Source organism: Geotrypetes seraphini, chromosome 1 (assembly GCF_902459505.1).
Source record: "Geotrypetes seraphini chromosome 1, aGeoSer1.1, whole genome shotgun sequence".
In the NCBI taxonomy this organism is placed as follows: Eukaryota; Metazoa; Chordata; class Amphibia; order Gymnophiona; family Dermophiidae; genus Geotrypetes; species Geotrypetes seraphini.
The window spans coordinates 286,100,766-286,123,282 of NC_047084.1; the positions used below are offsets into that span (position 1 = coordinate 286,100,766).

The following is a 22,517-nucleotide window of genomic DNA, read 5'->3' on the forward strand; positions in this document are numbered from 1 at the left end:
TTCCTTCGAGCGACTTCCATTAACCACCACCCTCTGGCGTCTGTCTGACAGCCAGTTTCTGATCCAGTTCACCACTTTGGGTCCTATCTTCAGCCCTTCAAGTTTGTTCAACAGCCACCTATGAGGAACTGTATCAAAGGCTTTGCTGAAATCAAAGTAAATTACATCTAGCATATGTCCTCGATCCAGCTCTCTGGTCACACAATCAAAAAATTCAATCAGGTTCGTTTGGCACGATTTATCTTTTGTAAAGCCATGTTGCCTCGGATCCTGTAACCCATTGGATTCAAGGAAGTACACTATCCTTTCTTTCAGCAAAACTTCCATTATTTTTCCAACAACTGAAGTGAGGCTCACCGACCTGTAGTTTCCTGCTTCATCCCTGTGACCACTTTTATGAATAGGGACCACATCCGCTCTCCTCCAATCCCCAGGAATCACTCCCGTCTCCAGAGATTTGTTGAACAAGTCTTTAATAGGACTCGCCAGAACCTCTCTGAGCTCCCTTAGTATCCTGGGATGGATCCAGTCTGGTCCCATCGCTTTGTCCACCTTCAGTTTTTCAAGTTGCTCATAAACACCCTCCTCCGTGAACGGCGCAGAATCTAATCCATTTTCTCGTGTAACTTTGCTAGATAATCTCGGTCCTTCTCCAGGATTTTCTTCTGTGAATATAGAACAGAAGTATTTGTGTAGCACATTTGCTTTCTCCTCATCACTTTCCACATATTGGTTCCCAGCATCTTTTAGCCTAGCAATTCCATTTTTCATCTTCCTCCTTTCACTAATATATCTGAAAAAATTTTGTCTCCCTTTTTTATATTTTTAGCCATTTGTTCTTCCGCCTGTGCTTTCGCCAGACGTATCTCTCTCTTGGCTTCTTTCAGTTTGACCCTGTAGTCCTTTGTGCTCTCCTCTTCTTGGGGTTTTTATATTTCACGAACGCCAACTTTTTCGCCTTTATTTTCTCAGCCACTAGGTTGGAGAACCATATCGGCTTCCTTTTTCTCTTGTTTTTATTGATTTTCTTCACATAAAGGTCCGTAGCCATTTTTATCGCTCCTTTCAGCTTAGACCACTGTCTTTCCACTTCTCTTATGTCCTCCCATCCTAACAGCTCTTTCTTCAGGTACTCTCCCATAGCATTAAAGTCCGTACGTTTGAAATCTAGGACTTTAAGTATCGTGCGGCCGCTCTCCACTTTAGCCGTTATATCAAACCAAACCGTTTGATGATCGCTACTTCCCAGGTGAGCACCCACTCGAACATTAGAGATACTCTCTCCATTTGTGAGGACCAGATCCAATATCACTTTTTCCCTTGTGGGTTCTGTCACCATTTGTCTGAGCAGAGCCTCTTGAAAGGCATCCACAATCTTCCTACTTCTTTCCGATTCCGCAGACGGAACATTCCAGTCCGCATCCGGCAGGTTGAAATCTCCCAACAGCAGAACCTCCTCTTTCCTTCCAAACTTTTGGATATCCACAATCAGATCCTTATCAATTTGCTGCGATTGAGTCGGAGGTCTGTAGACTACACCCACATAGATAGAAGTTCCATCTTCTCTTTTCAGAGCAATCCATATTGCTTCTTCCTCTCCCCAGGTCCCTTGCATTTCGGTCGCTTGGATATTGATCTTTACATAGAGAGCTACTCCTCCACCTTTTTGACCATCTCTGTCCTTCCTAAAAAGATTATATCCCGGTATGTTTGCATCCCATCTATGTGATTCACTGAACCATGTCTCTGTGATAGCGACAATATCTAGATCTGCCTCTAACATCAGGGCTTGCAGATCATGAACTTTGTTGCTTAGACTGCGAGCATTTGTGGTCATCGCATTTCAGCTATTTTTCAGCGATAATCTCCTTTCTCGTATGGATTTTTGTTTCGTTTCACTTTCCGTTTCAATACTAAGAAATGAATTGCTGATATTGCTTATGTTGCAGTCTTTACTACTATCACATCTTTTCTTTTGCCGGGGGTGGTCTCTATAATTATCCTTCGTACATACACCACCCCCACCTTCTAGTTTAAATGCCTAGAAAAATATTGTCTAAATTTCTCTGCAAGGTTTCTTTTTCCTGCTGTAGTAAAATGTAGCCCATCAGTGCAATATAGCTTCTTGTCTTTTCATGTATTTCCCCATCCTCCTATGTACCTGAAGCCTTCTTGATGACACCAGGCTTTGAGCCATCTATTAAAGTCCTCTGTGTTTTTCACTCTTTGCTCTCCCTTTCCATATGCAGGCAGTATTTCAGAAAAAGCTAAAGTCTTTACAAAAGGTTTCACTCCCTCACCAAGCTCCCGAAAAGCTTTCTGTGCTGCAAGTGTGGAGTTGTTGGCCAGGTCATTTGTTCCCAGATGGATAACAACATCAGTGTTAAAATCCTTAGTTTCTTCCTTAATTAATGATGTTTCTGCAGTCTTTATCATTTTCATTTTTATGTGAAAGAAAGTCATGCTTATCTCAAACTGGATGTGGTTTGCCAGTGTTTTGCAGTATACAAACTGCTGCTTCAGGCAAACAGGACCATTGAGCAGATATTGCTGCCTTCTAGTTGCAAATAAGCTATGAACTATGAAGAAAACCATTTTATGTTTAATGACATCTTGGTAGATGTCCTGGTGGACTTCATGTATCATAGCAGTTTTTTCATTTGGTATTCTACTGACCAAATAGCATCACATTTATAAGTAAATATGTTTGTAAAGTAGGATGAGAAAGACATGGGGGAAGTCATTGCTTGCCCTAGAATGTTGCTATTCTGGGTTTTTGACAGGGACTTGTGGCCTGGATTGACCACAGTGAGGATGGACCATTGGTCTGACCCTGTAAGGCTAATCTTATGTTCTTATGTTTATTTTAGCATGAATTGAATTGTATACATTGTTTTAAAAATATCAAACTATAGATCCTTAATTGGTGTGTTAGTTTGTACTGTTGGTTGTACTGGTTCTTTTCTAATGATTAAATTAAGACTCAAAAATGTGATTTTGATAATTCATATTTTGTGTTTTATTAATATTATTGTCTATTTTGTTATTTTGTGTTTGTTTCTCTATTTCAGGATAAAATCTACATGTATGGAGGAAAAATAGATGCCACAGGGAATGTCACAAATGACCTGTGGGTGTTCCATATCCAGAATCAATCATGGGTTCAAGTGATAGTAAATACCAAGGAGCAGTATGCTGTGGTTGGGCACTCAGCGCACATTGTGACTCTGAATGATGAAAGTGTTGTCATGCTTGTCATTTTTGGTCACTGCCCCCTATATGGATATATCAGCAATATTCAAGAGTATAATCTAGGTAGGTACAAGCACTAATATTTAGCAAATAAAAAAAGCTTTCTTTATCAATGCTTTGCATCTAACTTGCCAGTGTTTTTCTCTTCTTATTTTCTTCATTTGGATCCTTTTACCATTCTTTAAAGGATGTTATTTTGGCTCTGTCTCTTTCACATCACCTCGTTTCCTCCTTTTTACTGATACGTGGAATACTTCTGGTCTGGGCTTCCACAATGGTATTTTAAAATAACATCCACACCTAGTTTACAGTTCTAACCTTTGCAACTGATGCTTTTAGCTTCTTTTTAATCATTTTCCTCATTTTATCATAGTCGCCCATTTTAAAATTGAACACCTCTATAGTAGATTTCTTTTGCAACATCATTCCAATATTTTGTCTTTTGTTTCTTTTGAGATAAACCTCTGGCCTAAACATTGTTGCACTGAGGAGCAGGGTGTGGCACAGCTGCAGGGAGGAAACTTCAGAGGCCATCTTAAACCATACTGCTGCTGCTGTGTATTCTTTTCCACTTAAGAGTGTGTTTGTTTTTGAATGCCATATCTTTTATATGCTTTATTGCCTTTTGTGTTTTGCACATGTGTGTGTATGTGTTTTTTTTTTTTTTTGTGGAATGTTTTTTGTGCCTAATGGCTTGTACAATAAAAGACTGTATCTATTTTTGAAACCAAGCCATCTGTCTCTGTCCCTTGTGTGTAGTGTCTGGGTTGGTATTAAAGCAGTGTGGCTGCCCCTATAGGGCTTCCACTATTTTTGGAAGCTTGCCTAATATCAGTAGGTCCACCTAGTGGAGGGCCCCTATATCACTGTTAACGGACCCTAGCAGGTGACAAGCCATGGCATGACTTTCCCATGGTGGATGGCTTTAACAAGCGCTTTATTTGCCCACAGTTAGATCCAAGCTGCGCAATGATCCTGACAAGGTGGTGTTTCCTGATTTGGATTGTCTCATCTCTGGGGTGGCTGATGCCTTGTATGACATCTTGAAAGTTTTTGCCATACTTGGCGCCTATTTTGTTTTGATTTGCAGAATGCTCTGGATCCGGCAGTGGTCTGGTGATTCATCTTCTAAAGCAACATTGAGCCAGTTGCCCTTCAAGGGTCAGCTCCTGTTTGGCCAGGTCTGGATGACCATATGGCCAGTGTTCAGGAATGTAAACCCAAGGCATTGCCTTGGAGCAGGTCCTGCTCTTCTAGGAGTTCTGGGCGTTCTAATTTTCGTCTCTTCTGGTGTTCTCGTCAGTACTTGGGTCCTTCCACAGGACAACGGTCCTCTTCATCTCGGACCATGCTTCGGCAGGTATTGCCATCGCAGTCCGCTGCAAGTCAGCCGGCGGCTTCCATTAATAAACAGTTCTGATTCCAGGCCGATGTCTCCTCCAAGAATCCGGGGGCAGTTTTCAGTCTTTTTGGCAACTGGTAGGCCATCACCTCTGACTGCTAGGTTCTGCAGGTTCTCAGAGATGGCTACAAATTGGAGTTTCTTTGTCCTCTAACCGAGTATTTTCTGGATTCATTTGCGGGCCGCTCCAAAAAGGTGGTTCGAGTGCAATCTTTAGACTGTTGGCTATTGAGGTCATTGAACCCATACTGGAGCGAGACTCGGACTCTGGGAGATACTCAATAAACTTCATCTTTTTAAAGAAAGGATCCGACAATTGGAGACCAATTCTGAATTTCAAGGCGGTCAATGTAGCACTGAAAGTCCATCGCTTTTGCATTGAGGCAATGTGCTCAGTGATAGCATCTGTGGCACTAGGGGGAGTTTCTAGTCTCCCTGGAACTGACTGAAGCATATCTCCACCTTCCCATTTTCCCAGACCAGAAGTATATGTGGTTCCATTGTCTGGGACAACTTTTCCAGTTTGCGGTGCTGCCCTTTGGATTGGCAATGAAACCCTGGACCTTCACCAAAGTGATTGTGGTGGTGGCGGCAGCACATCTCCACACCTTGGGTGTCCTGGTTCACCTGTATCTGGATGACTAGTTGATGAGAACTCCCTTGCTATCCGAGGGGTGTCAGGCTATCCATCAGATGGTATAGTTGCTGCAATGTCTGAGCTGGTGATCAACTTCTGGAAGAGTTACCTCGAGCCCACCCAGGATTGGAAGTATCTAGGAGTTTGATTTCACAACAGTTGGCACAGTGTGTTTCTGCCCGTGTCCAGTCAGGAGAAGCTACAGCAGGTTATCGGGGACCTTCTGCCCACTCCGGTCCTGACAGCTTGGCAGTACATCCAGGTTCTGGGGACCATGGTGACATCGATTGATATGGTCCATTGGGCCAGAGCCCATCTACATCTGCTGCAGGATGCTGTGCTTTCATGTGGGACTCCATAGCGGGACCCGTTACACGCACCCCTGCCCTGGACGATGGTGGTGCGCAACAGTCTAGCGTGGAGGTTGTGTCATCTTTCTTGCTATCCTGGGGACTTCCGCTCTGGATCTCAGATTGGATGTTCCTGTTGACAGATGCGAGTCTCAAAGGCTGGGGAGCTGTGTGCATGACTGTCCCTGTTCAGGGCTGGTGGGCGCCCTCAGAGCGCAAGTGGTCGATTAATTGCCTGAAGCTTTGGGCGATTTGGCTGCCCCTTCTCTGCTTCAAGGGTTGTCTGTCATCAAGTCATCCGTGTATTCTCGGACTATGTCACAGCGGTGGCTTGCATCAATTGTCAGGGGGGCACAAAGAGTCCCTCTCTGAGCGTGAAGGCTCAGTTGCTCTTTTGGTGGGCGGAGAGACATCTTGTGGCACTGTCTGTGGTGGACATGTTAGGAGTTGACACTGTTAAAGCAGACGTTCTCAGTTGTCAGATGCTGCAACCTGGAGAGTGGTCACTCTCTCAAAGAGCATTCGATTGCATAGTAGATCAGTGGGAGTGCCCCACGTTTGACTTCATGGCGACTGTAGCCAACAAGAAAGCAGACTGGTTTTTAAGTCATCAAGAGGCTAGCAGCGAAGGCCTGGATGCTCTGGTTCAGCCCTGGCTCCGGAAGGGTCTTTTTAATATCTTCCCTCTATGGCCCATGATAGGGTGTCTGTTGAGGCGGATCATGGCCCTCAGTGACACCCAATTGGTCGAGGCGGCTGTAGTATGCAACTTGATTCGGCTCCAGCAGGATTGGGGGCTCTGGCTACCTTGTCATTCTCGTCTTCTCACACAGGGTCAGATTGCGATGCAGGATTCGGACTGCTTTGGTATTACGGCATGGTTCTGAAGAGGAAGTCGCATCATTGAAATGGGTCGGCCTAGCAAAGGCCCCAAGGCTGTTGATGAAAATCGCATCTAAAGTAATCCTTGGGCAGCTCTCTGGCCAAGTTAAAAGCACACTGAGCTGCTGCTACTGCTGTTCCAGGGATGCGGAGAAGACGTGGAAGGCAGGAGTCTAGGGAGCTATGTGGCGAGAGGCAAGTCAGCTGGCCAGCGCTTCTCTGTGAGTCGCAGCACACTTGGAATCTCAGAAGGCACACTAGTGTGCCGCAGCACACAGTTTGTGATACACTGCTCCAAAGTATACTATTGTATGTATTGTGATAGAAATCTGTGAAGCATGGGCATACATCAATAGTGATGTTTGAGGTGTTTAAGACATTTGTATATTTTTGAAGTGAAGGGACTTTTTCTCTATGTGCCCCTTTTTCCCCCTGCATGTGACTTAACAGCTTTGAAGGTGCAATTAAAAGGATATAACTCATAAAATTCTGTCATTTCTTTAGGCAACTGCTATTCTTGCTCAAGGAAGACAATATATTGAGAGTCTCCTGAGATGTGCTCAGGCAATGCAAAGTAAGGTGGCTGACTGGTCTATATCCTCAGTAGCTTCCCCAGAAGTGTATGGGTGGCCTCCTTTGGTGAGGAAGTTAAGGGATATGGTGGTTTAGGTGTGCTGGAGTGGCATGCTCCCTCTAAGTAGCAGGTATAGCTGAGCCTTTGGCTGGGATATAGATGGAGCATGCTTTTCTTGTTAAATCTAAACTTAAGCGGGCACATTAGAAATCCTCAGCTTAAGGATATCATCATCACCTCTGTTGCTCGTTCCTCTGACGGGAGGGAAATACTTTTATTATACTTGAATGTAATTCTCCTTCAGTTATTACTGAAAAGGCATGAGCTTAATCCAGGTTAAAAAAAAAAAATTAAAACACACAAGGAACTAATTATATGTACCAGTTATTTGTAGCTAGCTTACATTACTGAGATGTTGACTGCTGCACAAGGACTACAAAGGGCCAAGGCAAGAAAAAGATGGGCAAGGAAGTAGGGCTAGATAATATAAAGGTAGAAAAAAAGGGAAGGAGAGAAAAGTAGTGTTGATGTAAAAAGGATGGTAAGAGCGGGTAGCAGACAAAACAAGTATGGAGAGTAGTACCAATACACCACAAACTCTAAAACAAATCTCCATCACTACTTAGAAAGTCTCTAAAGAGATGATCCATCATAACAGGTGTAGAGATGTCTGCTTTTGATGATATAGGCAATAAAATGGTAAACTGCGTATGGGATGTGTATGTATACAAGCCCACTCCTAACTTAAGACCTGACTCTTTTGTATGAACATATTTACAGGATTTTCTATGTATGATATGTTGTCCTCCTTTATGAAATAATATTGCATATCCCTTTATATGCAAACCAGCAATCATAAAAAAGAGGACCATAAAAATAACCACTGGAACCACCAGGAGGAACACCACTAAAGTGGAAGATGATCACAATATCTGGATGAGTCAAGGAGTAGTTAAAAACAGTCTCAAATGTGAATAAAAATGCAGGTAAACCGCATTCAACATAGCCTATTTCAGCAAAGTTTGCCTTCCTCAGGAATCCTGTAATGTAACAATCAAAGCATACATATTTGAGAGAAAACAACCAACTGCAACTGTTGTCACACCATAATCCCACATATCCTTGACAGTCTATACTATAAGAAGCCTCCTGACTGGCTTCCCAGCTTGTACCATACCTTCTCTCCAGGAGGATATCTGGGCTATGCTCAGAGTAGCTTTTGAGGCTACTGGTTAAGAAGTCTATACAGGCTTACATGGGTGCTTGTGAGAGTCGCAGCCCAACCCAAGGATGCATTGGGCATTAGTCATGGGATAGGTCCCACACTCTGACTCTGCATTGACTATCGGTGAGAGCACGTACCCAACCAGCGCTTGCATCGATATCAGCAGAGAAGTTCTTTCCAGGTTTGGAGGACAGGCCTCTCCAATGATGCTCATCCACACAAAGCAGATACTCTAGTCATTGCTCTCTTTGAGTGGAATACTTTGAAGAATCTGAGTTAGATCTTTCATGGGAAATAGAAGAGGATCCACAGGACTTCTTAGTTGAACATCTTCGCTAATAAGCCTTTTCTGGTGGCCTGAATATTATCCTCTTGGGTCTTATGAAGCTCCTTTTGAGTGTCTCCATTTTTGTAATCTAAAAGTTCTGACATTGAAAATGGTGGTCTTAATAGCACTCGCTTCTTCCAGATGGATAAGTGAATTTCATGTATCAGTGGCAGACCCTCTTTATATCAGGTTTTACCATGATAGGGTAGTTCTTTGAACCCTCCATAAATTCCTTAGAAATAGACAACCCAACAAATTATAGACCAATCGCTTCTATCCCACTATACGTCAAACTAATAGAAGGTCTAGTAGCACAATATCTCTCCAACTATCTAGAGGACCACCGCATTCTGCACCCATCACAATCAGGATTCAGAACTAATCATAGCACAGAAACACTACTGGTATCCTTACTAGATATAGCCCGACAACATCTCAGCAAAGGAAACAAGCTGCTAATCATCCAACTTGATCTTTCAGCAGCTTTCGATCTAGTAGACCACCCCATACTACTCCAGATACTAGACGCCATAGGAATTTCAGGTAGAGTTCATAACTGGTTTCAAGGTTTCCTTAAAACAAGAACATACAGAGTTAAGTCAAAAGATCTTATATCCGACTCATGGTCTAACCCCTGCGGAGTACCACAAGGATCTCCACTATCGCCCATACTATTCAACCTCTTCATAGCTTCCTTAGGCACAACTCTAGATGCCCTAAATATAACCTCATTCAGCTATGCGGATGACATAACCATCCTCCTTCCCTTCGACATCCAAGACCCCAGCTCCACAGAACGCCTGAAAACAACACTGGTAACAGTAGAAAACTGGATGACCAACCATAAGCTGAAGCTAAACGCGGATAAAACAAAATTCCTATTACTAGAGAAGGAAAAATTACCATCCTTTACAGAACTGGAAGTAAACGCAATCAAGTACCCAATACAGAACACCCTCAAAATTCTGGGAATACAACTAGACAGACGCTGCACAATGCAGACACAAATTCACAAAATCATCCAAAAAGCTTTCTACACCATGCGAAACCTAAGAAAAATAAGAAAATTCTTCAACAAAGATCAATACAGAATCATTGTCCAATCCCTTGTACTTAGTATTGTAGACTACTGCAACAGCCTCTACCTATCATGCCCAAACAACATGATAAAACAACTACAGACCGTTCAGAACACAGCCCTCAGACTCATCTACTCGCTTAGCAAATTTGACCACATCACTAATGCATACTTAGACTCTCACTGGCTACCGATAAAAGCAAGATCACAATTCAAATTCTACTGTCTACTATTCAAAGTAACCCATGGAGCTGCACCAAGTTACCTAAACAACCGCCTATACCGCAACCTCACACACAGAACAAGGAAAACTCAAAGCCTATTCACATACCCACCTCTCAATGGTACCCGACGCAAGAAACTTTACGACAACCTTCTGGCGACACAGGCAGCGAAAATTGACCCAATCGTCTCCAAACTGCTGACCAAAACATCAGACATCAAAGTTTTCCGAAAAGAAATCACAACTCTTTTATTCAAAAAACACCTACCATCACTCTAACCTCCTTCCTACATGCACACACTTACTCCTTCATAAACACCACCCTATAGCATCCCTCAATGCTATGTAAGCAACCTCCATCTGTAACCAGAATATTTCTTCCCTCAACGTTCTGTAATAATCTTCCTAACTTGAATGTATTGCTATTCTTACCTGTTATGTAAACTTGATATGTAAACTTGTTATATACCTGATATGTAAACTTCCTGGAAATGTCCAGTTCTCTTCCAATTTTGTAATCCGCTTAGAACCGCAAGGCACAGACGGAATAGAATTCTCTAATGTAATGTAATATAATAATGTAATGTAATCTATTGTCTTTCTAGTCTTCTTTCCAAAGCCCCACAATTGTCCTAGGAGAAACAACACTGACTGCACATGTTGAACTGCAAGTGTGCTTTATTGTACTATTTAAAGCATACTAATCCTTATAGCATGTCCTTTCAGATTTTTGTGGCCTTTTACCCTAACATACTATCTTAAATTTGCTGACTATATGTCCTTTGCATATGCTCAGGCTGGGCTGGCCCTTCATGATTGTGATACTGTTCACAATGTAAGGGCCATGGTTGCATCTGTAACCTATTTCTGCTCTGCATCCATCAAAGAAATTTGTAAGGCTAAAGTAACATGGTTATCCATCCATACCTTCACTGCTCACTATTGTCTGGAGCAAAATTCCAGGTGGGAAAACCGGTTTGGACAAATGGTTTTGCAAGATATTTTTGCTATTTGAATGCCAACTCTGCCCTCTGGCTCTTTTATTCACAAGGCTCACTTTCTATTTTATATTAGACAATTTAGTGAGTCCAACATGTTAGAATATTAATGTGTGCTTATCCTAATTAATGTGTGCTTGTCCTAATTAATGTGTGCATACATTCTAATATCCCTACCTCTCTTTGGAGTTGCCATCTTAGCCTTTGTATTTTACTGATAGTCTCAAGTTTATATATTGGGCAGGAAGGCACCTGTGCATATGTGATATGGGCACTACCTCACAATTTGAAGTGACAGTACACTTAGCGCTGTCCATGCCAGGTTCTGTGGATGATGTCACCCACATACAAGTATATATGCCTTCTGTTCTCAGAGAAAAGTAACTTTGCTTTACTGATCATCATAATTCAAAATCTGGGATCAAACCATCCCAGCTTTCAGTCTCACACTTAATGTTGAGAAGAAAATTTTTTTTGAGGCTTTATGGTTTCTGAGCAGGTCGTTCAGATATTTGTGCCATCTAGGAAAGAATTTACCATTACATTATATTTCTAGAATGCAAAATATCTCAGATCGATATGGTTTACAAGAAGTAAGAAAACTGGACAATCCCAGCGATCTACAAACTAATCATTGACCCTTTTAGTTCTCCAAAAATCTTATAAATAAAGTCAGTTTTAATAATTTTCTGAAATGTATGTAAGAGCAAGATCTTGTAAATAGAAAGGAAGGCAAACAAGTGATTTGCTGTCTTCTGCAAGGACAAATCAATAGATCTTATCTCTTGACATATAAAAACAGCTTGTATAAGTTCTGGGTGAATTTACTGTATATGATGCAGGTCATGTGACTTGTGCAGAGAATGATAGCAATTAAACTTGCAAGTTAAAATTATCAGTTAAAATCCAAGGGTACATTTGCTAAAAGGTGCTACTGAATTACTGTGCACTAACATATTTTATACTATGGGACCTATTTACTAATAATGCACATTAACTGTATTAGAATGCACTAACATGATAACACATTTCAATAAACCTAGCCTTCATTTTGCTAACAAACATTATCACCTGAAAAAGATATAGGGACGAATTGAATATAGGTCTCTAAAAGTTAGGCGCCAAAAAAACTGACACTAATCGAAACAAAAATACATCAAAAAACCTGCCTAAGTCAGCACTTGGATGACCTAAAAGACAGGTCGTCCAAGTGCTGATAATGGAAATGTGTTTTTAGATTTATCTAGAGGCATTTTAGGCCACTGACTGTTGGCTCTGCGTCCAAAGCGAAAAGCGTTTTTGAGGAGTGGTTTGGGTGGGAAGTGGGTGGGATGTGGACTGACCAAACTTAATCATCCTGCAGCGATAATCGAAATTTTGACAAGGTTGTCTGGACAGAACTTATATGTTTTGACTATGGGGGTGGTGGCCTAAGGGATCTGGCCAATCAGAATCTTAGGCCACTTCCAGTGCATCCCAGAATGCACTAGGAGACGGGCCTAAAATTCTGGTTGGCCCAAGTGCCTAAGGCCCCTCCTATGGGAGGGGCCATAGACGCCTGGGCCAATCAGGTCCTTAGGTCCTTCCCTGATGCATCCCAAGATGCACTGGGAAGGGGCAGACCCAGCATTCTAGTGAAGGTGGGGGGGGGTGGTGGTCTGACAGGAGGGACTGGGCATCTCTCGGGAGTTTGGGCAGTACACAAAATATCTGCCCAATTAAAAAGCCAGCAGAAGCCCTGACAGCAGTGACAGAAGGCTGTTTCTCCTGTCACTACTGTCAGGGCTCTGCCCCAACTCAATTTGTTTTGAGTCGGAGTTTGCATGCAAATGATTTGCACTTCTGTGCAAATCATTTGGATGCAAATTTGATAGTGAATCAATCGCTGTTTTAAAATTGGCCAGGAATCGGCCAACAGCGATTGACTCTACTACTATCTTTAGTGAATCTGTGCCTTAGACTTTTTTAAAATTATGCCCCTCCTCCCTAGTATCCTATAAGGACGGAGTTGCATGCCAAATCTGTTATAGAATACCTGCTCAAGTCCACATTTATACACTGAACTTTAGGTGCAACCTTTTACATGCAAATTGCACTTCATTAATGTAGTTTGATAACTATGTATTTAATGTTTAAGGTAGCCTTAAAAAGGCTTTAAAAAGAAGCTCCTAGAATATTTTCCTGTTAGGTTTTCTTTTTATTGGTGGTTATTTTCCCCTTTTTTCTCTTCCAAGTTAAAAACACGTGGAGCATTTTACAAACAAGTGGAGCCCTTGTGCAGGGAGGATATGGCCACAGCAGTGCATATGATTCTAGATCAAAGTCCATTTACATCCATGGAGGTTATAAGGCTTTCAGTGCCAATAAATACAGGCTAGCAGATGACTTATACAAGTATGATGTTGAAGCTCATGAGTGGTAGGTATTTATTTATTTATTTTACTATATTTATTAGCAATGACTGTGCAATCAACCATCAATACAGTTATAAATTCCACTGTATATAAAGGAACCGGCTTAAGGCAAGAATTGCTTAATACAAACAAAATCTAATTGTAGTCAACCACAGTCCTGTCACCATCATCAATTTTTGTAATAGAACCCACACCTCTTACCAACAACCAATCTACAAACATACCATCCAAGTCACATCATCCACCACCCATTCATACTACCCGAAGCTCACACCCACCCATCCATCCACTGCAAGACAGCCCCCACAGGCCCAAGAAAGAAATCAGAAAGGGTTAAGTTTGCTGATTCTGGTCACTAGGGCAGAGTGCCAGAAAGTTCTTCCAAAGAGCCACATAGCATTTATGTTCGATCCTCCCCTCCTTGGGTGTCCTCTGAATCTCAAACCATGCCACTTCAGCAATCTGGGTAAGCCAGTGAGAAAAAGAGTCAGCCCGATCCAATACCCAATATTGCAGTAATGAGTGGTAGGTATTTAAATATATCAAGGTGAATACCCTTCATTTCTGCAATGAAGTATAAAGATGTGTTATGATTTCTCTTTAGCACCTAAAGCTACTCAAATTTTCAATGTTGCATTTTTTTAAGGTAATGTTTTAATAATAATTTATTTTTTGTATACCGCTATACCAGAAGGTCGATGCGGTTCACAGCAGAGCAAAAAATACATACGATTAATATATATTAAGTACATTAAATGCTTCTGGCTTAAATCTTTGAGATCACTTAATAGAAGACTTAGTAATTTGAATTTTTAAGACAGTTTTGTTTACATGTAATGAGTAGTGCTGCCCGATTTGCCGATTCGAATTGATTCACTTTCTAAAAAAAAAAAAAGTCGGACTCGCCAATTCAGTGAGTCATAACTCCTGACATACTCTGGACCTCCTAAAGTAGTAGCAGTGGTGGCAGAGATTGGCTTGGCAAAGGCAGCATGGTGGAAAGGCTTTCTCTTGGCCTTCCCCGCTGAGGCCTTCCCTCTGTCATGTCACTGATGACACGGCAGAAGGAAGCCCTGGCGGTCAGGCCACAAGAAGCATGTTCACTGTGCTGCCTCTGTCAAATTGGTTACTGCCACCGCTGCTGCTACTTTATGAAGACCAAAGAGGGGTTGGGGTTGTTTAGAAGGTGCTGCGGAGGGGAATAGGAGGGATGGAAAACTGCTATACAGGGGAATGGGAGGAAGGGATGAAAAGCTGCTGCACAGGGGGATAGGGAGGAGGAAAGCTGCTTCATAGGGGGACAGGAGGAATGGAGAACTGCTGCATATGGGGGGCAGGGGGGAGGAAGAATTGGTGAAGATGGGATGTTTTGTTTTTACTGTTTTTGGCACAGGAGCGGTTAGTGCGAGCGTGCTTTGGGAAAGCTTCAAGGCCACTATGTGGGGTTGTTGTATCTCTAGGGGGTCCTATTGTAACACGTGTTGGGTCGCTCGGCGGAATTGCTGGCCCGTCTTCGGCGGTTGGAGCATACTCATAAACAACCTCCTACGGTAGTGGGTAGTGTGGCATTGGTGGCATGTCGTTGGGACCTACAGGAGCTTGATTTAGAGGGCATGGTTTGGACCTTACAGAGGCAAAGACAAAAGTTCTTTGAATTGGGGGGGGGGGGAGTCGGGCAGGCCGCTTGTTGCATGCGCAGCTCCGGCAGACCCAGGCTTGTCATATTATTATTAGGGTCAAGGATGCAGCGGGACAGCTTTAAATGGAGGAATCTGCTATTTATCAGGCCTTTTTGTCTTTTTATCAGGCTTTATATACCCCTGAGGCTGCGGCTACCAAGGTGGAGATTGAGACATTTCTCTCGAGGGTCCAATTGCCCTGCCTGGCAGAAATTGATGCAGATTGTCTTTCTTCTCCCATCCAATCTGAGGAGGTTGTGGAGGCTATTAGGCATCTGTCTGCCAGCAAGGCTCCCGGCCTTGATGGTTTCTCACCCTTATTTTATAAGAAAATGGAGCCTTATATTGTGGATCCGCTCACACGTCTGTTTAATTACTTTTTAGAGGAGAGGAGTTTGCCGTACTCCTTTCATCAAACCGTGGTCTCTCTCATTCCTTTGCGGTTCTTATAGACCTATATCGTTGTTGGGGGTTGATTATAAGCTGTTAGCTCGCATTTTGGCAGTTCATCTTCAACATTTTATGCTTGCCCTAATTCATGGTGACCAGTGTGGATTTATCTCTGGAAGACATCCTGGTGACAATGTCCGCAGTGTTGGACCTTATTTGGGTGGCTCATCAGCGTCCTATTCTATCGGTTTTGCTCTTGTTGACGCCAAGAAAGCCTTCGATAGGGTTTTCTGGCCTTTTATGCAGGCTGTTTTTCGGCGGATGGGGATCTTGGGGAATTTCTTGCATTGGGTATCATTGTATGCTGACCAAGAGGTACACGACCCCCTTTTCGGTCTGCTGCGGGATCAGGCAGGGATGTCTGTTGTCACCCCTGATCTTTGCATTGGTTATGGAGCCCTTGGCTGCGGCTATATGAGCTAATGTCACTATCGTGGGATTGTGGTGGGCGAGCAGGAGTACAAGATCTCGCTTTATGCAGATGATATTTTATTTACGTTGGCTTGCCCACACCAGTCTTTGGTGGAAGTGCTTAGGGTGTTGGAGCAGTATGGTGCCGTAGTGGGCTTTAAAATTAATGTAGCCTTGCAACGGGCTTTTTTTGTTTCATTGGGCAGCTTTGGATGACCTTTTTCATCTCAATTATCCTCCACTGTTGCGGACTGTTTTTGCCGATCTTGACCATTGGGAAGGCTTACGACTATCTTGGTTAGGCCGGATGAATGTGTTGCCCCATTTTTTGTATCTGTTTTCCTTCTTGTCTCTCTCAGTTCCTAAGCAGTTCTTGCTTAGACTTCAGCGGAGGGCTTTTGCATATATCTGGACACACAAACTGCCTCAGGTTCAGAAAGAGCGTATGTACTGAGATAGACTCCATGGGGGTATGGGTGTCCCTGACTTCCATAATTATTATTATGCTGCCCGATTACAAGTCTTATTTCACTGGGCTTTCCCGACCCGGCGCTGGGTTTCCCTTGAACAGAACCTTCAGCCTACTTTTCCACTTGCGGCTGTCCCGTGGTTCTCTCTTGAAACTATTCGGGAAGCACAAAGGGGAGCCCCCTATGGGATGGTGTGCATCTTGCAAATTTGGGGGCATGTCAGACAGGCTTGGTTCCTGTGACAGTGTTATTTTTATGCCACTCCAATTCAATTTGCCCCGGGGTTTCTCCCAGCAAGAGATACGGGGATATTCTGACGCTGGGAGCAGGAGGGACTCAGTGTGCTGTGTCAGCTGGTCTTAGGGGGAGAATTGGTCCCCTTTGATGCTTTACGGAATACTTATGACCTCCTAGTGATGGACTTCTTTGCTTATACCCAGCTTCGTGATTTTTTGAGAAAAAAGGTGCTTCCTGAGTGGGAGGGGGCGGACTCCGCCTTTCTTCAGGTGTTCTGCATGGAGTCTTGTGTGAGTCTCATCTCTCGCTTATATAAAGCTCTCTTATATACTCTCCCCCAGGTTAGGTCTTATGAGCACAAATGGGAGGCACTGTTGGGATTTTCAGCAGTGGGAACAACTTTATGGTGTATTGCTTCAGGTCTCCTTGGTCACTCCATTGCTCAAAATGGAATAGAAGATGTAATTTCAGTGGTATTACACACCTAAGTTGTTCCGTATTTACTCTCATGGTGATGGCCACTGTTGGCGCAATTGTAGGGGGTTGGGGTCTTTTGGGCATATGTGGTGGTATTGTCCACAGGTTAGGCACTTTAGGGAGATGGTCCGACAGTTGGTGTCGACTGTTTTACGATTGCCTGTATTGTTACAAATGGAGGTAATTTAACTTAATCATCCTGCGTTTGGTCTAGATCAGGGATCTCAAAGTCCCTCCTTGAGGGCCGCAATCCAGTTGAGTTTTCAGGATTTCCCCAATGAATCTGCATGAGATCTATGTGCATGCACTGCTTTCAATGCATATTCATTGGGGAAATCCTGAAAACCCGACTGGATTGCGGCCTTCAAGGAGGGACTTTGAGATCCCTGGCCTAGATCATGATTAGACCCACTTTGTGGCCCTGGTTGCTACAGTGGCCAGGCTTTGTATGGCCGCTTTTTGGAAACAGGCTACTTTGCCCACCCGCTCTGATCTTCTGCTCAAAGTAGATCAAATCTATTTGATGTCTAAATTGACTACTTTAAAGAATGACACCTGTGATTATTTTCGTTGTATTTGGCATCCTTATGGTGCTTGGTGAGGCTTTTTATAATTGCTGTTTAATGGCTTACTCTGCTCTTGGACTACTGACATTGCTTTCTTGTGCTGTGTACCACTTGGTTAGGGGTGGGGGGGGGTTCTGCTTTGTTGAGAGTGTTCTTTTACTGTTGGCATTCTGCCTGTGTATTGTTTTTGCTTTGCTGAATAAAAATATAATTAAAAAAAAAAAGTATGATAGTGCCTTAGTGTCAGTTCACATTAGGGCACAAAATCTTATCATGGATCAGAAAAAAAACTTGCATAAAGTGTGTGAGCAAATTTATATTTTTATCATAATTTGTTGCACTTTAATTGCAACTGTAATGTTATATTTCATCTTCCATTTGAATGCCCAGTCTTCTAATTTCTTAAGGTCTTTGTGCATTTTTTCATAGTTGTCATATGTTTTGACAACTTTGAATAGTTCTATGTCATATGCAAATTTTAATCACCAAATTTTTGAATATTTTAAATATCTATGTAAAAGTTTAAAAATATAAAGATTGGCCAATGAAGAATAAGGGTGTGTAAGACACCTAATGATGATGAGATAATGATATTAATCACAGGCCAACAAGCAACTCTCCTTCAATTCGACATCTGCACAGCTTTTGACTCTGTAAACCACCACTTTTTCCTCTCGAAACTTATTGAAATTAAACCAGCTAAGTGCCGTGCCTGTGGCTCCTAAAATTTCCTAGAAAAGAGAATACCTTGTCCGGAAAGATGGAGTCTTCTCCAACAGCTGGAAAGCCTTCTGTGGAGTACCCCAGGGTTCTCACCTCTCCCCAAAACTGTTCAACATATTCATGAGCTGTCTCAGTAACATTACATTGATCAACAATGAATGCCTACTGTCATAAGCAGTTGACATTCTCCTCATTCCCTTTGCACAGTCAACCAGATGCATCAGAAAAATTGCTGATAACATCGACCAGGGCCAAAGTCAACAAATTCAACTGAACCTAACCAAAATCCTCTAGTTCCACGCCCACCCAAACAGCTCCCAATTGTATTGTCCTGCTGTCCAGAACTAATCTAGACATAGAAGAATCCTCCAACGTACTGGATGTTATACTGGACTCCACACTATCCCTTAAACTACAAATCTCAATTCTTGTAAATCTCCTCTGGAGGCTGAACTAGAGGGTTCTTGTATGTCTGATAGCTTCTGCTGCAGGGCAACTAAAAGATGATCCCTCCCTTTGGGCTACTTACCCAGGAGCTTCCTGTCCTGCTCAGTTTTGATCCTGCAGCTTCTCTGCATGGTTGAAATTAGTTAATTCTGTTCGTGATTTGTTTTCAATTCCTAGTCTTTTTTTATTTTTTTTTGCGGGTTTGCCTACATGCTGCGGATCAACTCTGTGCGAGTGATCCTTTGGTGGGAGATTGCAGACATTTTAAATTTTGTCTGCTTCTTGAGGGTGCTCTGTAAGCCTGAAACAGCAGTAAGCCCTCTGGTACAGCATGCAGATTGGCTCGGGTCTCCAGGATCGGGAACCATCTCTCCCCTGGTTCGTCTGCAAAGGGGTAGAGCGCAGGCTGCTGCGGTTCCGAGGAGGTACACCGGGCTCAGAACCGCGCTGCGTGTCTTCCCTGAGGGGTCCTGGTGGTTGTGATCTGAGGTGACAGGGAAGGTGAGGCGGCCAGAAGATCTGAAAAAATCCAGTTTAATCAGCTCTTGAGGTACTGATCTCCCTATGCTTGCACTGTGTATTGCTGGTTGCCATTGAAATGCATTGCAGCACATGTCACAGAGTTTGCCGATTTTGGGAGGTGCTCAAATCAGGGTTTTGGGCGGTTTCCCTGCATGCTCTGGCCCCTCCACCTGTAAAATCCTAAAATCACCATTTTTTGTGTTTTCCTGCATTTTTAACGGGCATTTTTAAGGCAAAAATCGGCACCTGCGGCGGCCATTTTTTAATTTTCTTTAAACTTTTTTTTGCACTTAGAAGCTTCGTTTTTGCTTTAGAGTTCACAGATGGCCACCTCGGGACAGGATGGCATGGATTCATGCTGTAAATGCGGTAGATGGCTTGTGGTTTCGCAGCCGTATATTCTGTGCGCCGCAGCCCACAAGGGGCGTAAACCGTGCATGGATTCTGCACTATTCTCCTGAGAGGCCCTGCTTTCCTCCGATTCCGCCGGAGATGCGATTCTAATGTCTGGGTTGCCAGAATTGGGCACGGAGGGTGCTTTCGCGAAACGCAAGTGCAGTTCCAGGGAAAAGTCTCAAGTCTTCAAACCATTCCAAATCTGAGTCCTGCAGAATGGCTCTGGCTGCAAGGGACTATTTTCCGCCAGAATTTTTGGATATGATGTATCAGGCTTTCCTGAGAAAGCTGGCTATGCCTGTGTCTCCCTCTCAAACTATGGTGCGGAAGTCTGTGCAAACTTTGGATTCCAGCATGTCAATCTGCTCCCTTGCTGGTCTGCCTGAAAGCCAGCAGCAACTTCCTGCTATTACCTCGGTGCTTGCATCAGTTTATATGCTGTTGCTGTCGCACAGCTCTTCGACAGGCTCCGCTGATATGGCTAGCCTAGTGGATCTCGGGGATTCCCAGAACACTGTTTCCCACAATGTGGGAGAGGATCAGATGGTGCGCAAGCTAAGTTCAGTTGCCTTCCTGATCTTATCTCTGAATCCCTGCGGACATTGGAACTTGATTCAGACTCAGCAGTTCAGGCGGAGTGTTCTGTCATGAGTTCTATGCACCTGCTCTCTGCTACATTTCGAGATCATGCAGATTTGGCGGAAATGCTCTTGGAGGTTGGGAGGCCCCAGATGGTCCCCTGATGTGTGCTAGAGCCATGGCTAAATTGTATCCCATGACTTCAGAATTTTCCAAGCGCCTAGTCCCGCCGAGGGTGGATTCGGTGGTGGCTCAGGTCACTAAAGTACCTTCTTGCCCTTGGATAGAGGGGTTGTCCTGAAGGATATCCAGGACCAAAGTCTAGATTTTGTCATGAAGTGTCTTTTTTATTCCACTGCGACAGGAGTGCAAACTGCAGTGGCTTCTTCCTTTGTGGCCCCGGCATGTCATTCTAAACTTCGTCAGGTTCCTGGGGAGGTTGTCCTTCGGGATCTTGACTTCCTGGTTTCTGGAGTGAATTTTTTGGCAGACACACAATGATAATTTGAAAGTTTTTGCTAAGCTGAGTGCTTATTCAGGAGAAGGTTATGGATTCAGCAGTGGTTGGGTGATTCTTCATCCAAGGCTGCGCTGAGCAAATTACCCTTCCCAGGTTTGTTCTTATTTGGCCAGGGTTTGGATGACCTGATGGCAAGTGTGCAGGTCCGTAAGCCTCAGGCGCTTCCTGGCTCTCGATCTCGTCTGACCAGGGGGAGGGAACGGCTGAATTTTCGGCCCTTCCGGAGAACCTCAGTACGCCGGACTCTCTGTGGCGGGATAGCATTTCGGAGTGTCCTATAGACCTCGCTTTGGAGGTGCAGCATGCCAACAGCCTTCAAATTCTCGACCTTCTGTCCCTTCCAAGAGAAAACTATAATGCCAGGTCTCTGGCAAAACCCCCTGAATCAGGGGGCAGCTTTCAGCCTTCCTTTCAGAATGGCTAAATATAACCTCGGACCAGTGGGTTCTAGAGGTTTTCAAGGACGGTCTTTGACTGCAGTTCTTCCGGCCGGCGGCGGACTTCTTCCTGTCCTCTCCCAAGGGAAATCCAGACAGGGCCAGCAAGGTGTGTACTATGGTGTGCTGGTTACTGGATTTGGCGGCCATAGAGCCGGTCCCACGGGATGGCTTGGGCTCCGGGAGATACTCGATTTACTTCATCGTGCCAAAGAAGGACTCCGACGATTGCAGACCAATTCTGGACCTGAAAGCAGTGAACGCATTCTGGCAAGTTCCGCATTCTGGATTGAAACGGTGCGTTCTGTCATAGCAGCGGTGGCACCTGGATCTCACAGAAGCATGTCTCCACATCCTGAGATTCCCAGATCATTGGAGGTTCCTGAGGTTTCATGTTCTTGGGAGGCATTTCCAGTTTGTGGTGCTCCCTTTCGGTTTGGCATCGGCGCCCAGATCTTTACCAAAATCATGGTGGTGGTGGCTTCCCTTCTGCAATCTCTGGGTTTGCTTGTGCATTCGTACCTCAACGACTGGCTGATCAGAGCTCCCTCGTGGGCGTAGGGCTGCTTGGCGGTTTGCCAAGTGGTGTCTTTGCTGGAACATCTCAGATGAGTGATCAATCTAAAGAAGAGTCGCCTCGAGCTAACCCAGGACTTGGAGTGCCTGAGAATCCGGTTTCACAAGGGTCTGCACTGGGTATTTCTTCCAGAATTCTGAAAATTCAAACTGAGCAGTGTGATTCAGAACATATTAGCCATCCTGGCATTGACGGCCTGGCAGTATCTGCAGGTGTTGGGTCTCATGGTGGCGACCATAGATGTGACTCCATGGGTGAGAGCTCGCCTGCATTCTCTTCAGTTATCCCTTCTGACTCAGTAGAATCCCCAGAGAGATGCACTGGGGAGTGAAGCTGCCATGGTTGGCAGCAGCGCGTAGCAGTATGATGTGGTGGTTGAACCCCGTAACTCTGAACAAAGGGCTGCCTCTATGGGTCTTGGACTGGGTGACCCTGACTATGGACGCGAGTCTGTCCAGATAGGGAGCAGTTTGCATGTCGGTTTCGGTCCAGGGACACTGGATGCCAAGGGAGAGCAGATGATCAATTGACTGGAGCTGCTAGCGATCCAGTTAGCTCTGCTGAGATTTCAAGGGAGTCTGCACCAGAAGGCTGTCCATGTGTTCTTGGACGATGCAATGGCTGCTGCCCATGTCAACCATCAAGGGGGTCACAAGGAGTCCC

At 44.0% G+C, this 22,517-nt stretch overlaps 1 protein-coding gene across 1 annotated transcript in view; it reads left to right on the forward strand.

The window, feature by feature from the left end:
* The window catches only part of ATRN (attractin), a 333,522-nt gene that overhangs the window by 94,518 nt on the left and 216,487 nt on the right, over positions 1-22,517 (forward strand). Inside the window, exons 8-9 of the mRNA XM_033953188.1 lie at positions 3,072-3,315; positions 13,184-13,367. Of these exons, the coding sequence (XP_033809079.1) occupies positions 3,072-3,315; positions 13,184-13,367 (428 nt within the window). The remainder of the gene's footprint in view (positions 1-3,071; positions 3,316-13,183; positions 13,368-22,517) is intronic.